The 19,992-nt window shown below is 33.2% G+C and overlaps 1 protein-coding gene across 1 annotated transcript in view; it reads left to right on the forward strand.

Moving 5' to 3' along the window:
* Positions 1-7,774, forward strand: part of LOC125077067 (T-box protein H15-like) — a 67,196-nt gene extending 59,422 nt beyond the window's left edge. Inside the window, exons 5-6 of the mRNA XM_047688860.1 lie at positions 1,688-1,923; positions 7,115-7,774. Coding sequence (XP_047544816.1) covers positions 1,688-1,923; positions 7,115-7,430 — 552 coding nt within the window. The 3' untranslated portion in view covers positions 7,431-7,774. The remainder of the gene's footprint in view (positions 1-1,687; positions 1,924-7,114) is intronic.
* Positions 7,775-19,992: the final 12,218 nt, after the last annotated feature.

Raw genomic sequence — 19,992 nt, forward strand, 5'->3', positions numbered from 1 at the left:
GCGATGCGATTTGCGAACAGTTTGCTAATGATTAATTAGATATGTCAATTGCAAAAACGAAAGTGTAGACACAGTCATGCAAAGGCAATTATTTTTTTAATAAACTGTCAATGTAATGAAGGCTATGCGCCATGTTAATGCATTTAAACTGAAACTAGATGGATGGTCTCGGAATCATTTCATTAAATTGAGAGTTATATTGGTGGTAGGGCTTTGTGTAAGCCCGTCTGGTTTAGTCTCACCCACTCATCATTATCATATATTCGAACCCAGAGCAGCAATATTTAGTATTTTTGTGTTCCGGTTTGAAGGCTGAGTAAGTCAATACAACTGTACAAGGTACATAACATCTTAGATCCCTAGGTTGGTGGCGCATTGGTATATGCACAAAAGACGTGAAACTTCTTATGTCATCAATGTCTTTGGGCAGTGGTGGTCAATTAATTTTGTATTGTAATTAAACTAATTTGCAAAAATTTTATCATGGTTCAGATAGTATTTATTTAGTTACCTTATATGTATTTTTTGAATTGTGCAATATAAATAAATACCCGTGAAAATACCACACGCTTTCCTACTTTTTTAAATTGCTTACTACGGTCGAAGACGGCAAATATTTGTTCTGATCTGTGTTGATAAATGTATTTAAATACTGAATTCAGCGATTATTCATTTAAACACAGGTGTGGAAATTAAAGGTTCTATAATGACACGAGCCACGCCCGTTTCGCTTTGATGACGGCGTATATAAATTAATATTAGCTTTTTCATTCCTACATATACCTGATGTGTTTATTTTTTACCATTTTTAAAAACATCTCAAATCTCAAGCCGACTTTACCTACTACTCAGTTATCTGTTCGTCTTGTGAATGTAAATTATACATAAAATTTAAAAGTAGGCATATTTTTAATTAAAGAAAAAAAAACTTAAGAACACAGTCGAATGATTTAATCGACAAATACATGTTACGTTTATCTAAAGACTTACAACGTAAAATAATTTAAGTACAGAATGAAACGGAAGTACAGAAATAATTAGGAAATCCCCCGTAACATTGTAACGTAGATAACATTATTAATAACGCAAACGAATCCACAATGAATCGGCTCTCTTGAAAAACGCAATTATGTAATAAAAGTAAGTAGGCAGTCAAATTAATTAACGAACGTTAATTATACCATCAGCGGCGAGTGTCGGCTATCGCGCGTCACATCGCCCAATTAATTACAATGTAGCGATGAGAAATCACCAACACTATCATTAAGTAGATAAAGTTAATTAATTTAACAAGAAAATAGCATCTTCATCTGTTTTGGGAAGGCAGAGGGCAAGTGTACCTCAAACATCGACACTATCTTACATAGAAAAAATATATTGTTTTTACAATATATTTTAAAAGTACCAATTTTCATGAAAATATGCACACTCATGAGAAACTGAAAACAAGTCTATAATTTTTTTTGGTTCGTTTTACTAGTTAATTACATATAAAACTACCTATAAATGTTATGATAATCACAAAATATTGATGCTTACGGCAAATGGTATTCGTTAAACCTATCTTGTAACATTATATGTAAGTAAACGGCATACATTACATAAATGTTTTCGATAAGATTCATTCGAGTATATTGATATATTTTTTGAATCCCATTTTTAAAAATACATTTTTCTTCCTTTACAGATAGTCCTGAACTCCATGCATCGATACCAGCCGAGGATACACCTCGTGAAGGTGCGTGAAGGAGGTGGCCTCATCACCGATTTATCAAGGGAACAGCATAGAACTTTCGTATTCCCGGAGACTGTATTTACTGCGGTCACAGCCTACCAGAACCAACTGATCACCAAACTCAAGATAGATTCGAATCCTTTCGCGAAAGGTTTTCGAGATTCGTCTAGACTTACTGATTTTGACAGGTAAGAATTTTTATAGTATATTTAAATTACAAATCATTGTTCTTAAATATTTTGTGTTCTGATTTTTAAGATATAATAATTTTTCAAGAACATCTGTATATAAAGTCTTTGAGTAAGTTATTTTTGGACATATACAATCTGCTATTAAGGTAATTACGAAAGCGATTTTTTGCTAAAATTAGCACCTATTACTCAGAGCAACGCAAGAATGACGGACGTGGCCACGTGTTAGTGTACAGCCGACTGTTAGCCGATTGCGGCGCTGCAGGCGAGTTTGATAAATTGGCAGGTTATTAGCAACAGTTGAAAGGCATTAGGTCGACCGCCCTGCAATTTGAGCGGCGGCTTTTATGAATAAAAGATTAAAAACTCGCCTCATCTGATTGCAGCTGATACTATGTTCAATGCCGATTGGAGTGCCCGTTGTTATCCCCTATCAGCTTAATCGACTCGCAAAATAAGATTATGGCTATAAAATATTTCGGAATTTATGGCGAATCTGATGTTGCTCTGATTTAAAAGTTTTGTATTTTTAGGCGATTTTATTTCTTGCACCTATGTACATAGTATTATTTAGTAAACCTCGTTTAAGCTATAGCTAGTCATTATTTATATTGAAATTTTCCATGACATTAAATATTAGTAATAAATCTAGGGCACGACTTGTGACTACTTTCGATAGCGACATATTTTACTGAATAATATTACGAATGATCATTAGCAAAGTACAAATATGACTGATCATTCGCTATTTACGCGTCGTTAGATCATTTATCTCATGACAAGAAATATTTTAAACAAATTTATCGATTGCAAACATTGGTTAAGTCTATGACAAGTAATTGATAACGTTACGATAATTTATAATTATAATGTTTACATAATGTACAACCTTTAAAATTGCTGTGCGTGCTGCAATCAGTGTTGAGAGTACGAAAAATGTTACAATACAAATCCACAAAACATTTAATGTGTCTTAAAATACAGAGCTAAGATATGAAATAATTCTTAAAGAATATTAGTAAGAAAAGACAGTTTTACTTTATTAAAATTCAATGCCGTTTTAAAGGTGTAAAAGTATTCTTCCTAATTAAGGTTCTACAGACGTCCATTAACCGATGGCGACAATATTTACACCCATAAATACGGGTTATGAATGCGATTTTAAAACGCTCCGTATAATTCTGATTTCCACTCATTACTTTTAAGTTGAGCCGTCCGGTGCGAGGCGAGAATTTGCCGGAGGCCGTAATCGCAGGCGTTCCCATGAGGGGTACTACCTTTGTTTCTCATTTCGCACTCGACTCGCGTCGATTTCGTAGTCGTGTGTAACAAATGTAGATGATTTCGAGTTTACACGTTCGAGGATGTGCGGTTACGAGATGTGGGCGGGTGCGGCGTGTGGAAACAGCGCACGTCAACAGCGCGCGAGCCGGCGGCGTCGGCGCGCGTAATCACAGGGCTCGCTCCTCATTATGCCCTAAACGACAAATTAAAGCGCATTTCTATTATCTGCCCATCGTCGGTGTGATGCACGGACCGGTTCCACGGCATAACGTGCTCAAAACGATTCGTGTTCAACCGTCGCGAAATGTGCAAAAACGTTTTATAAATTTAAACCTACCTACATTTCAATAGTAAGTGTTACTAAATGTCTACATACTCGTATATATGTGGTAGGCTGATACTCTTTCGATATAAAAGATTTCTTTTTAATTTATTGATATTCATTACGAAAAAAAATATCATCGACAAATTGAAATGTCAGATAAATTTTAAAGCAATTCGTTGGTTGATCTGAGTTGAAATGAGGAGTAGTTTATTGAACCTATTAGTAATGTAATCTCGGGCGCGTCGCTGTGTGCTACTGATTCGTATTAATTGATACAGCGCGATGATAGTTCTCTCGTGATTGACGGCTAATTCGAGATGCTATCTATGCATTACCGAGCTTCCTCCGCCCGCTACCGTTCTTACATCTAAGTGGAAGATAATTAAAAGAAATAAGTATTTATTAATTTTTTATATGAATTAGTTATGATTGGAATTTAATGGTGCGAAGAGTGCATATCAAGTTAGTTATCAATATCCATATACTAGATTCGATTGACTTTTTTTCACTGATGTTATAATAAGGAAAAGTTTTTACTATTAGAATATTTTAAATTCGGTACAGTTGAAAAAATAGTTTATTTAATTATATTTGTGTCCAAGTGTACTAGGTCTGAGTAGGTATATTTATTACACAGCTGGCTTCTGTAGGCTCGAGAGCGAATATTATAGCGTCGTAATTCAGTCCAAGTCCGCTCGATCCCATCTCATAGTGAATGCCCCAGCAGAACTGTCATTATATGAATTATTTTGACGCTATTTTTAAACGATTCCTCGAAGAAAATAATATTCAGTGACTCTGAAAATCTCATTTACAGGAATAATTTAAAATTTTGAATTTAAAATTTTATTTTATTTATATTATTTATTAAAATATCATATAATAAAAATAAAAAAATAAAATCTTATGAAATTTTACTTGCGTCACGTGTGAGTTCAGAAAAAATATACATCTCATGTGATATTCTATAAAATTATTTCAATTAAATTTGATATCTCAAATGGCACTTATAAAATTAATATTCTAATTTATAAAATTTAATAAGACTTTATAAAAATACATTTCGGCCAGAAATCAATTTACCCTTATATTATCAACCATTAAACAATATAACACGGAGAAAAATGACGTCATTTAAGACTAAACGAACTCAGGCTTAATGACTTCCTCTGCTGACGTCCGAAATTGAGCTGAGAATAAGTATGATAAATTGGCATAGTGTGGGAATATTATTTTCAGGTATTAATTAACAAAACGCCCTCCTAATCAGAGCTAGTTTTTGGTCCTCATTTGGCCGGTCATTTAGATTAACACTCAAAAAGATTTTAAGGCTTTATTTTTTTCTAATTATCATTACGCAGACAAATATACAAAATAGTTATATTTGTCTGTATTCGAAACGAAATAATTATTAACTCAATTTTATTACCTTATGGTAATTATGTCAACGCCTTAATGTTTTGCATTAATTAATTATTTAGTACATATATAAATATAAGTAGGTACTTGGGTATAACACTTTTATTTATTTACTTGATATATTATCTGTGTAAATTAAAAAGTATTTGATTTCGATAGAGTAATTGTAATCTTCACCACATAAGGTACTAATGCTATTACTAATTTACTATAGATTAATAAATTATTGATTGCGATAATTAGAACTAATAGTGCCGTTCATCTAGAAAACTATCGATGTTATCGCTAAGTGACCTATCATTAGACTTAATAGAGAGGTAGGCCCAACGTAAAGAAGTAGACATCAATGAATTATGCATACGTGTTAAAATAATTTATATTTTTGTTAGATGTTTTGTGTTTATCGTAAAATCCGACTTGGCGTCGATACCTGCAGTCCATACCTACGTAGCCTCTTATAGCGCCGCCCTGTAATTTGCCGGCGAGAGTTGGCTATTACCGCTGATACCGAGATCATAATAAATACCCCATTAACGCCCCCATAGCACCCGAAACGACATAACATAATATCCTCACACTCAGCTTAGAATTATAATAAGTATAGTGTTGGTACTATACTAATCACTGAATTCAAATTGACATAATTGAAAAATTTATATAAAAGTACAAAACAAAAAAAAATATCCTATTAAATTATAGAATATACCCCCACGTCAAGTCAAAGCACAAATATATTTGACACATTTTTTTTAGATATTGCGTTAGACCAACCAAATGTGGTTTACATATTTACCTCGGTAGGCAAAACATCGGTTTGTTATTTATAAAATACATGTGACAGTTGATATAAAATAACTATTATTTTCCAACCAAATAAAAACTCACAGCGTGATATATTAACTTGAAAGATAATAAAAAGTCAATCAAGAGAAAATGATGATCGAATAAATCAAAATATTATAATAACTTAACAGAAACTTAACACTCTATAATACGTTTTAATATCAAGGTCTATTAGGGGATATTACTGTGACGTGTGAGAAGATGCGTGAGACGATACGAGGCAGCTATAACATTAACACCCGCCATTATCCTTTCTGTACGAATTAACGTTTCTAATAAAAAATGTATATTTCGGTTATCATTTGTGAGCACTACCTGTTTTAATACCGAGAGCCGGCGCCTGCGGCCTCGCCGGTGATAGATTAAATTCGACACGGCATCTCGTGATGTCATGCCAATTTTGAGCCCCATCTCGAGTCAGCTACATCGTCACGCTCATTTACCACTCAGTTCATATCTCAAAACGCACAGGCCGTTAATAACACCATTCGAGATAGTATCTGAGGCGCGTTCGCGTGGAATAACCTGTTCCATTCTTATTGAGCGGGCGTGATCTGTTACGAGCTCGTTAGAATAGTTTTGCTGAGCAGAAATAGCGTGCTAGCGGGAAACACGGTGGTGGCGACAGCCTCCTGGAATCTATAAAGAACATCACGCACTAAAAGGCTCGGGACGTGCCCGCCTCGTTAACTCAGCATTCGGAAATATATTTCAACGAAGTACTAACTGTTTAGTAAATGTTGAATGAGTTTTCTCACGATTGCATAACAAACCCATCGTTAAATTATAACCTATCGTCAATATGTTCGACACGTACTTATTTCTCATGTTAGCAGTTTTAAGACGGAATATATTAATTACATTGAAGCGAAATGAAAGTAACGAAATAATGTGACGCTGTGACACGACGGATATCAGGACTGCGGTGTTATATTTATAAGTTAAGTTCGCGAGTATAATAACGTTTTATGAGATTCGAAAACACGTGGCCCGGCGGTGGCCGCTGCATTCTGCGAACTCAATTTTATAGACCATGGCCCGCTGAAAGCTAACGAACAGACGAATGCGCTAAACGCAATGTTCTTAGAATTCGCAGCGTTTTAGTTGAATATACTAACATAATATGATACATGTTGAAATCTGAACGATATATGAATTGTGTAACCTGTATATGAAATTAATCTACTCATTTTAATTTTATTTAAATGTTCAATGATTTAAACTTATTATCGGCTGGCCTTTAAAATTAATAAGTAAAAAAAATACTTTATTATTTAAAATGTGCGGTTATTAATATATATTTTCTTTAATCTTCAGAGATCCGATGGAGTTAATGCTTATGGAACAACAGTTGCTACGATCTCCTCTTCGACTGTATTCCGGAGCAACAGACGCAAGCGAAGAAGCAGAGAAACGAGCCGCTTGGGCGAGGACTCCACCCGCCTTGCAGTTGCTCGCGCTCGGAGGTCGAGCTTGGCCATCAGCCTGGCCTCAGCCACTCGCACTACCGCCGGACCTTTGGCTACAGAAACCTCCGGCGCCTTTGCGTTACTGTCCTTACCCTCCCCCCACGCATCCCTCTGCGCCTCCCTCGCGTTCGGAACACGCACCGTCACCGAGACATCCTATGTAAAGTATTGTGACAAAAACTTGATCCAAAGTGCTGTGAAAACGTTCGATAACCGTTAAGACTTGTGGACGTTATTATGAGTCTAAAAGGTACCTATTTAATATAAGGTAATTGTGTAATTGAATATTATCTATAGATATACATTAGTAATTTGAAGGTTCCTACCCGAATAATAATTTTAACTGTATAGATAGAAAAATTTAGAAAACAGTTACCTGCGTGTATAATTTTCTAAATCATTTAAGTGTCAGTCTCAAAAAGTTTTTATTAAAACCTTAATTTAAAAAAAATGTACAGAAAACGATTTAAAAAGAAACGTTGTAAAAATAGTAACCAAAGAATTCGTAATTGAATTGTACTAGTAACCACAATAATTAATATTTATTTAAGTTTGGTAAAAAGTAACTAAAGAGTAATCTATTATAGATAAAATAGTGTCTATTACATAACAATAACTGATTTTAAGCTTAGACATTCCATTTTTGCATTGACTTTTTAATTTTACTAATATTTAAAATAAACATTAAGAGCAGATCGTTTAAAGACATATTATACAGAGTCCGTTTAAATTAAAACATTTTTAAGATATCAGTTTACATTATAGTGATAATGATTTTGTTTCGATGTATTTTTTTGGGAAAACAGTGATATAAAATATATAATAGATGTGTGTACATTTTAGGTTATTTATTTATATTCCATGTATAATATAAGCCGAACAGATATTATATTTGAAATATTTCATAAGTTAAGTATGTGACTTAGTTTAAAAAAAAAAAAATGTCTCACAGATAGATGTAAAAATGTCGGTTGTCTAATTTGTGTTCTTTTCTTTCCTACATATACATGACAACGACATTACACCATTCAGCCATGTCCTTAGCTCAAAGTAATATAAATTTTGTAAAGTGACATATTAAAAAAAAAGAACTAATTTTACATTGTATGTTGTATTCATTAAATAAATATTAGTTGGAAATTAAGTTAAAATAATTAAAAAAAAAATGGAATACAGACCTTTAACACCTAATATAAACTTATGGAATATTTAGTATAATTGTAAAGTTTACAATTTAATGTATTTAATAAAACTTGTATGTATTGTATAGTGGTTGATTAAATTATTTTTGTAGTTTAAGCACTGTAAATAAGGGGTCACGTAGTTGTTTGTAACGGATAAGAGATTTTGGAAAAAGTAATTTGTAGAGGAAATAATTATGCGTATACTGCTCGCACCAACTTCACATTCCTCTTTTGTTACGAAAACATTTACTAAATTATTAATCTTATTGAAACATATATTGAATAATATTAGGAAATGACATAAAAAAAAACTCACAATTGATATTTTAATATTGAGATTGAGGGGTGGAGGGGAGTAAATTGAGACTTAAATAACTAACATAACACAATTTCCCCCACAAAGTATTTCAAAGCAATGTGAAAAGTAATAATTTTAGCAGTGGTGTTCATTTCATTTTATCTATTTAATCTAATATTTCTCATCATGTGTCATAAAACTACTTACACTATAATTCAAGACAAAAATAGCCAAACACTAATAATAATGTCATTTAGATATTTGGTAGCCAATAAAATGTGAACAAAAAAAATATCCGATATTATTTTGTATCCTATTGATATTGAGTTCTAAACTGTAAACTAAAATATTTAAAATATGTATTTTTTATGATGTGAGCAGTTCGCTAACGTAGTGACACATATCAGGGTACAGCCCTAAGTGTTAATAAATTAAACAAATGAAACGATTGTTTTATTTTAATCCAAGTGCCCTTATAACTAAGCAACTAGTAAGTATTTATTTTATTACATTCTACGCAACACTAGTACCGTGCAACTTTGAAGGCGCATCCTTATGGTATCATTCATGGTTCTAGGGTTGCCCTCTGAAATATATTGATTTTTGTTTGTTCAATTAATAAATGATTTTTATAATCAATTATTGATAAATAAACGTTATATTTCGCATTAATAAACCTAGTATGCGAAAAAAGATTCTTCTCTAGTATGGTTGATCTAGAATCGTGATTCGAATTTTGACTTTACCTAATTCATTCAGTATTATGTACAAATACAAAGTAAAAATACAAAGAATAATATCATAACCATATAATGTGATCTAAGCTGTCGTAAAAAGTATTTATTCAAACAACTTGTTTGGTTTTGCAAATTTTTTTTTTCTGTTTTAATAACAAACCAGTATTTTTTTTATAGTTGCAAACGATGTTTTCCATGCTTGATTAGTTGTCTAATATGTTGACCACGGATATACATTGAGGTGCCTTTATAAGATATAACTACTAAGTCTGTGCTGTTCTATATTATGATAAGATAAAATATCAACGTCAATAATATTAACAACATTTAATGCAGATAATAAATATATATTTTATTTTTAATTGCATTTATTGTAATTATTCCAAGCCTGTCTAACTATATATGAAACCGTATATAGTAAGGCATTGGTTTTAAGACAGTTTGATATTCGGTAGAAAATTAAAATGAAAAAAAAACCTATTTGTTAAATAAATAATTGCTAAATATAAAATTTTATGTACAAAATAACACATACATAGATATATATTTATGTTCACATTGGATGCAGTCCGTGGATATAAAACAAAATCCGTACTAACGATCAATTTATAAAATAATTATAGAAATCAAGTAAATAATATATGCACACAAGAATATTAGTCTAAAACAATAATAAGAAATATAACAACATAAATATCTTAAGATTACAAATTCCCCCGAGATTAATGAACCTTGAAATTGAAGAAAATATTTCTGCTTACTCGCATTATTTCAAATTGAATTATTTGTTGAATAAACTATAGGTAATATATTATATAATTTATTTAATTGTTTTTATTAGATACGGTAAAATTTGATAAATAACTGAATGATCCTCGATGTTTTTATTAATCTCAAATAATTAAAAAAATAATGGTAGATTAATGTATGACTAGATTTTAATGTAAAAACATATTAATACGGAATAATTAAGAACAAAATTTCAATTTCAAGTACAATGTTAACAATAATTGGAGAATTTTTTTAAAAACATATGAAGTAGGTACTTTAATTTAGTTAGGAAATATTCTGTTTCTTTGTGGCGTAGACTACAAATAATAACCTCATCATTTTTATTTCTGTCTTTATTAAGTGTCATTAGGCATTATTAAGCGTATATATCGATGATGATCGGCCTTCCGTCCATACGGTAATTGCCGGCGATGTAGCGGCCTACAAATTGAAAGCGGCCGCGGCCCGAGGCGCGTATTGATGGATCTCCTGCCATCGAGAAATTATAGCCGGCCCTTGCGACAGCTTCGCAAATTGTGCGTATAATGCTAGTAAATAATATATCATCCGCTATAAATTCGTATGCAGCTAGGATTTAAGTGCATAAGTGTTGCTTTCACGCGTGCACAACACGTGTGTTCGTCACAGAGCACTTGTAGGGCGACCATCTCGAGTTATCATGATTCTGTCATGTCTAAAATTTAACACGTGTATAATTCATGCAAATATTATAGTTTCATATCCCTTTGTCTGGGAAATAGTGTATTAAAGAAAGGAATGAATGCGTTTTGTGCCAGCGCCAAGCGACGCATAAATTAGCGCGAGCGTATTTCGCAGACACCGACTGATTGACTCCTTTCATTACCGTCGAGTATTGTTCGGTTCGAGAGAAAAATTACATACCCTTTTGGAATCACAACACATATCATAATTATGGACTATTGTGGCGTTGTCGAAGTTAATTTCTCGCGAACGAGAGCTCTCCTCGCGCGAGGGAATTTCAAAATATCTCAGTGTTTATGGACCAAACGTGATTCCATAATGGTTTGCACTGATTAGTTTTCAAGAGGCATACTAGCTTGAAGAAAGGTTTCAGAAATTAAATGTCCCGTCTGAAAGGCCTTTGGAAAGATATTGTACAGAGAGTTTTGCACTTCGACTCGTAATAAAATATTTTTAAATTGCATCTATGAAGTAGGGGAACAGATCTCATTATTGATAATGTGTAGTCGAAGTCTAGCGGCGGTTTAGAGGATAGCTTTTGTTTCGTTTGCGAGTTGGATATCGGAGAGCATAACTATTTCTTGGCTTTAATTGCAGTAATTTGTAGAGATCTTATGGCGGTATTGTTCCTGGCGCCATGCATTATATTGACGCATCAGATAATCAGTGATTAAGGGCAATAGAAACCTCGGTTCAATGTGCGATTTTTGATCAGTGATACCCTTTACGAACCGCGATCAAAGTTCGATCTCACGACGATTATTTAAATAAACAAAATATTAACTTCATAACAAATATTAATACTTCACTACAATAACCTTTAATTTATTTTGAAAATAAACTATGAAGTTTCTTTAAAATTAAATACACAATATTAGTACAATGAAACATAGAAACCGATTTCTTTTCAATAGGAACGTAATCGTGAGCAATTTCGTGAGGTCCAATCACTGTAAGGTATGAGAGTGATGGAAATTGTACTAGGATCGACGTAAAGGTGATACGATTCCCGTTAAGCACCGATTTTCATTCGGTGCCGTACAACGGAACAGTCTAGATGTCTATGTCGCGTATCGACGCGACGGACAAGCCGGTTGTCCGTGGCAAACGTTTTTCTAAGCCAATGTTGCAATTGTAACGGTGTCCGTCTGTCGGGCACGTCCGGCGTCAGCTGCCAGCTCTAGCGCGATAGACAAGTAAATAGAGGAGGCTAATCGTCGCGTCGAAGGGAAACGACGAATTACTACGTCACTGAGCGCCCAACAATTGCTTTGTGTTGGCGATAGACGCTTAGACGACTGATGCGACGTACCCAACACCTGTGTGAACTTTGCACAAAATCAATTGCAATGTTTTTTTCACGATTCTAATTATTCTAATCCGACTATAATATTTCTTGGTACTAGAAACGAATTCAGTCTATGTATTCATAGGACTAGATAAACGGGAACCTTGCCTCATTATAGGCAATTAGGTTCAATTGTTTTCCGATTGTAATATATCGTAATTTTATATCAATTCTCCTGCATAATTTATATGACATTTGTGGGTATTTGTTTGATGAGTTATTGTAAGACAACGTCTAACACGTATATTGGAAACGCATACTTCTATTATTAAATCCTTTTAATCAGTCATACCTTGTAATCATCACGACCGTGACCGTTTAAAATGCTGATCGATGAAATATACAAGTTGATAAATGTCAAGTAGGTAGATACATTACACTCATTAAGCGTCATTCTCAAGATAACATTTAAGTTATCTAATGTATCGGTTAGACATATCGTAGCTGTTAGACTGTCTAGAATCGATCAGAACTTAACGACGGCACCTATCTGCGCTGCGAGTCACGACGAACGCAAATAATCGCGCTACTTCGCACCGACTGCTCTGTCAATCAGCGCTAACCACACACAATTATAGACCTCAGACTTGTAGACACCTATCCTTGAATACGAGTCTAGTGTACGGAATCTATGTTAAGTGTTGGTTTCTACAATTTTCTAAAGGCATATTGCTGTATAATTTAAATGAGTATACATTCTATAGGTATGTATTTATGTACAAGTCTGCTTTTAATTGCTAATGATACACTTTCGTTGGATATTTTAGGTCACTATAACGATTTTGAGGAATAATTCGTTACAATTACTATAATGTTTGTTTTATTTATAAGTTACAAAACTCGAAACAGGAAGATTTTTAAAAATTTTGTTATGTCCGCGTTTCTTTCAACATTTATAGCTTTTTAATTGCAATGAAAACCGTATAACGTGGTCGAGTGAGTCCGCCAGTCGACTGTGACTGCGTGAGACTGGACCTCGTAAATAATCACAAGCCGTCATGCTATTTGTGTATCTGTGTCTATTGGAAAAAATGTCAACAAATTTTAATGTGGCTTTAAATTTTTAATTAAATGTTTACACAATAACGGAGTGTTAATTGATATATCTTTATTAATAACAATAAATGATTAAATCTATTATTTTATAAAACCTATTTTTTTTAAACAGCATAACTCAACTAACATAGCTATAGACCATACCGTAGTTCCACGCTTGCCAAACTATTCTAGAATCACACCGAGATATGATCCCTCAGGTGCGCCAAAACTCCTCCCCCTTGTTTATTGCTTATTAGTGGGAACACGGCGGTACGTTTGAAACGCTCTTTGTTCTCGCCGACAAATACTATCTCCCCTCCCCTCCCTTCACCGATCCGGTCACGACGCCTGCGCAAGCGCCGCAACTCATAAATTCCAGATATTTGACGTTAGCTCGCACCTAAAGATGATATCGATGTAACCACAATGATATCGAAGGAAGGAAGTACGACGGCATCATAAATTGTGATAATATTCATATATACTGTAGGCATTGAATATTACATTTACATGTATTTACAAGTAATACATAAGATTAATTATAATAATCGCGCTATTCGACTTTGTTAAGCATAACATAGTAATTCGAAACAAAACAAAAAATAATCCCTCATAAAAATTATATAAATAAAAAATAATTAAACGATATTTTGGTACAGCTAAACTAGCTATACTTAATACTAGTTGCACTCGAAAGGAAATAATACATGTTAATTACCATGCAATGCAAAAACTTGCTAAATAAATACAATGCTGTTGGAAATAATTACTATAAAATATACAAAAAATGATTTGACTTTGATCTTCAACTAATGTATTAAAGGAGGTTATATAGATCATATACTTTTCTACATCAACATCGCCCATATTCTAAGAAAAGATCGATATCAGAGATAATTCAATAGTAAATGCATTAGGCACATGCGAGAACCGAAGCGTGGGTGAAACATTCCCCGAATAACTTTCTAACAAGAGAATGACAACGTTTGATGGAGGCCGTCTCGAAGCTATTACGATACGACGGGGCCTATCATCGTCGAAAACGGCTGCATCATGCAAATTACTGATGCGATACACATCGAGATAGGACCCACACGAAAATCTACTAACGCGGAAAAAACGCGGCGAACGATATTACCGAGCTATAACTCCGAACAGAGAAAGATGAGGCTCATCTTCCGCGTCGTTATCATTGACTCTTAAGTCTTTTATCGATATCATACAAAATTAAGCCTTACGTAGAAAACATTAAGATTGTATTCTGTTAGTTTTTTATTGATATTGTGATGTTTGACAGTGTTCAAGTGCAAGTGATGCGGTAGATAGTGGCTGGGCGCGGCGCTCGCTAATGGGAGTGATAAGATCGCGCGACCACGCCTCGGCCGCAGCTCGAAGCAGCCCGATAACAGGCAAGCGGTCCTGGACCACGTCGCATTTTTAACGCTGTTGACAGCAAATATTAGTTACAGATCTGTAAACACGATTTAAAAACAAATGAATGACAAACAATGAAAAATTAAACGGCAAGAACAAAAGGTAGAGTCGAATACAGTCGCGTGAAGTATTGAAATTGATAATAAATTTTACTATTAAATTACGACTTCGTGATGTATCCCAAAAATTAAAAAACATGTTTTTAAGACGGAACTTGTTGATCGCACAAAACAATATTGATCGATTTTAAATGACTTAAAATTATTATTGATTCTAAATAATGTTACAATTGGATTTGAAACTTACAAAAATTATTAAATGTATGTTCACAACTAAAATATAGCTATTACAATATTATTTATTAGTTAAGTAAAAGTAAATCGTACGTTACTAGCGATCTTATCGCTGCTTTGGCCGAGGTCAGGCGTGGAGTTTTTTTAGCTTGCAATTAATATAATCGTATTTAATTTACGACATTTTGTGTTTAAGTGTACAAGCGCGGTAACCTCCGTGCCGATCTACACGACATAGTATGATTACGAAGCATTAACAGTTAATTATTAACGTTTTTAACGTTGTAATGACCGTACGAAGCATATTAAAGGAATTTACACAAACTCCATACATGTAAAATGGCAGTTAATATTATCTGAGTGAATAAATTTGATATTTCAACACGATAGTATGTGTGATATATTATTCTTGTTATTTGTCCATTTATTTATATTAATATTACACAAATTTAGGTGCATATGTGAACTCCCTCGTGTATTAATCGTCCTATACGAAATCGTTTGAAAAAAATGATAGTTATCATCAACACAATTTTCTCATTAAATACAATGACTTTTTATGATACTTTTTTTCCATTGACGAAACTAATATTAAACTTAAACAAATTAAATTTTAAATAGCTTCTGGGGAAGTCATGACCGCGTGGAACAGTGCAGCATTTCCCCTTTGAATCACAATTTTGATCGCCCTAACAAAAAAATAACCCTTTTATTACCGATAAAGAATAAGACAGTGTCACATAATTTTTATAGTAAAATTTAATCAAGAACTTTTATCTTGGATCGAGATTACCCAGATTAGCGAACACGTGAATGTTAAGCGAAGATTGAGGATACCCGGGATAAAACCAACCAATGAATTTTCATAACATTGAAAATTCATTGGTTAGTTAGCTAGTCGGTTAAAGAAAATGTCATGACGATATTGCATGTGTCGGAATACCTCCAGTACATGTGTATCGGGGAGCAGTGCGGTGGAAATAGTTCTATACCTTTTTCTTAAGAGGAAAGCAATCCTTTTTCCTAGCAGTTAAATATTAACATTACATTATCACATCTGGCTCTTAGATATAATTTAATTGACATACAAACACTATTTAACAAAGCAAATTGAATTCAATATACATATATGATATACGCTGCATACTGTATTATAGAGAATATTGACTATTATTTGTTATTTAAATACACCGGTCCACTCATCGATCCAAATTCGTTCAGTGCCAGTACATTTCCAGACGTTAGCCTTGCCAATAAATCCTTCGTCTAAAGTCAGATGAGAAGTTCCTTGACCTTCTAATATCCTACAGCCTCCACTTCGTCCTTCTAGAATATTCTCTATACTGCCCATCATTATCACTTCGAAATGATATATTTAATTTCCAAGAATGTATCCTAAATAAATCATTTTTTCCCTATTTGATAGCTCAGTTAAATACGTCAGCTAAATTACGTGTATTTTACAAATCTATTTTGCGAATAGAACTTTTTGTTTATAAACTGTATTTTACGAACCGTAACATATTAAAAAATACTAAAATATTAAGTAATATATATTGTGTCAGTTATTGTGAATTAACTTTTAAGTTGCCCGTTGCGATCACTCAACCGAAGTTTATCGTTGTTAATTTTATTGGATAATATTACTGATGAGATGGTGAGAGCTTCATACATTATTTCTATGATAGCGTAACACGCTTCCATGTAACTTATTAATATGCTCTATCCAGTTCTAGACAAACAAAGGTTTAATATAACCCAAGAAATATATGAATTTTCGGTTTGATCAAGGAGGTTGAATTTCGAAAAATAGCTCATTAAGTTTCTTAAAAAATTTATTATAAGATTTTTTTTGTCTGGCCCCATGCCAGAATTGTGTTAACTCTAAGTTTTATATACATTAATTTAGTAGTTATTTCAGGTAGCAGTATACAAAAAAAAAACACACACTTTTGCACATTTATTAATTTTAAATTTAGAATACTAGCAAATTGGTAACTGGTTGCTTAGTATTGATATAGGTTAACCTCCGATCATTGATATAGGTCATGTTAAAAATGCCGTAAATACGTCATTACATATATTATGTTACGTTTATAATAATTATTATCTACACATTAACAAGGACTCAGAATGTTGAGTTCGTTTTTATGTGTACTGCAGAAAAATATAAATAATCGTTACAAATAACGACAAAGTTGTTATGAATCGCTAACAAAGTAATAATTTCTTATTTCTGGCAGAATAACTGAACCCAATTGGACGGTATCAATCCAAACGGACTTGGACATTTAGAAATTGTTTATTGTGAAAATATAAACATGATTAATTTTTTATGATAAATAAGTAAAATTTTATATCCATTTTCATTTTTTTTAAATAGTACATATTTTTGGTGCATAATTTCAAACAAAATGAGAATATATAGTTTGCAGAATTCCCACTGCTAAGCGGTCATCATGTGTTTTAAGGAGAAGGGGTTGAAGTATACCACTTGCGTTCCATTACGGGTTGCTAAATAATATACATGTCTCAGAATTTTATCCGACGGATGCAATTTTCTTTACGACGTTAACCTTTATCGCCGAGCACGAAATGCTACCACAATAGCAGCGGTAAATTATTTAACTCAGATTTTGTCGAAGCTACACATGTTCCGTGCACTGCACTACTTCGGCTCTAAATTAATATTTTTTATGGGAATAATTAAAAGCTCATGTTAAATTAACAAATAATAGGCCATAGTAAAAAAAATACATTATCGTTGAAGAGGTGAACGGTAAAAATATACGGTCGAAAGAGCCGCTCAGGCAGCAATAAAATAATGAATGATGTGATACTTTAATTGTAGCTTCCGGAATAAAGCAATAACTGCTCCTTCATTAGTATCACCTTTTGAAGTGGCGCGACCAGCTAATTACAGGACACCTTGTATTAAGCCTTTGACAGCACATGGCGTTATGGGCTCCCGGGGAGAAATGTCAGCGTATGTGAATGTCACCATTAATAAGTATTAGATCAAAGTAATGGGGTCTTACTGTTATTACTGTGTCATATTTAACATCTTTATTATTGAAATATGAATTAATTAATGCGAAAGAACATTGCGATACGCTATTATATATCTAATTATGTGAAATTAAATTTGAATTTATATGAATTCACAGTCATTGGCGAGTAAACGTAAAAGATTAAGTCAAGCCTGACGAATGTACATTTTTTTTTAATGAAATTTACGACATAACTAATATGGCGATAAAGTACAAAACGTAATCTATTTTAATAGACAGCCAAGAATTACATCTTAGAAAGCCAGGATGTAGTATCTCAAATCGAAGGAAGGAAAGACAGTCGGAGGTCTGTCCGATCAGTCGATTCATAAAGATGGTTGGCCGGTGATAATGCAATCGTTACGGATGCTGCAGCGATAGCCGCCCTGTCTCCTCAGGCAGGGCAGCCCGTTTCATTACGTCTGCCACGCATTAATATGTCATATGGCCATGATAATAAGGTATTTATGATGCTAAATGGTAATTTGGTGAGCGTTTATAAGATGTAAATCATCTGCACCTGCCGGCCGCTTGCATCTCGCGATCTCAGCACGCCTGTGCAACACGACTTTGAATTGTTTTAGGTGTAATAAGATTTCGTACGAAATCGAATATTTTTTCTTAAATTTAGTGAATAGTCCGTATTATATAATTATATCAATTAAATCTGCTGTCTATCTCCGTAACCATATACCTACTAATTCGAAGTTCCAAATATGAATATATAATATTCTCCACTGTTCGACTTTTTTTTCAACTAATGGATTCATTCATTGGCAAAAGCCTACCTTATAAAAGTTGTAATTTTGATTTGCTTAACTGTTTCATTGCTTTCATGAAAACTGAGTTTCTTTCACCGATTCTTCTCAGATCAGTTATTTTCTTTTACTAAATGGTGGTAGTTTTTACTTTGACCATCATCATAATTATATTGAATTTGTATTTTAATTTAATTCAGAATATGAATACCTTTAAAAAGTAAGTTTTTATTCCTGTCAAGAAGTCCTCGATAACAGCTCGGATTTAGATTCTTTGCGGTGTGCACTTATTTCCCTTGAAAAACACTTAATCAAGCATTAATTCTCTATTTCAATTCGTGATGGATTCCGAGGAGTAAGCCGTTACTACTGAATCGGACTATAAGAGTGATATCTCCAACGAAGCTAGTGGCTAGTATCCATCGGGCTTGTGGAGGAAATAAAATGTTTTTTTGATAAATTATAGAAACTTTCAGGGAATTACTAATATAATATAATAATATTCCTCTTCTACCCTCTAATTAAAGGATCTTGTGTTAATGTGAATGACAATAATGACATAAGGATTCGGGATCAAACCTGTAGCTTGCACAGCTCTGGTCAGCCTTTATTTCGCTTAACTATTGAGGCTGCAATTAAGACGCTTGAATTAAAACAAATCTTTCACGATACTTCCGCAATCATTAATAACTTGTGCAATTAGTTGTATTTAATAAACTTGTAAATCTACTTTCTCGTAGAGTTTATTAACACATAATTTAAAAATATGTATTAAAATGAAAATTCTAATAGGTATAACAGACACTCCATCTAATATTATTGTCACTAATTCGCGCAATTATAATTTTGAACAGTGGCATTTTTTATTATTTATTGAAACCGTTAAAAGCTGAGGTGGTCCAGTTGGTATAAGACGTGAATCTTAAGCGATGATTCTTATTTAAAGTCTGGGCCCACTGATTTCATGTGTTTAATTTGTATTTAAAATTTTCTCGTTTCATTCTCTACTCAGCGGGAAAGGAAAACATCGTGAGAAAACCTGATGAGAATCTGCCACCCGCAATGGAGCAGTGATGGAATATGCTCCAAACC

Source organism: Vanessa atalanta, chromosome 3 (genome assembly GCF_905147765.1).
Source record: "Vanessa atalanta chromosome 3, ilVanAtal1.2, whole genome shotgun sequence".
In the NCBI taxonomy this organism is placed as follows: Eukaryota; Metazoa; Arthropoda; class Insecta; order Lepidoptera; family Nymphalidae; genus Vanessa; species Vanessa atalanta.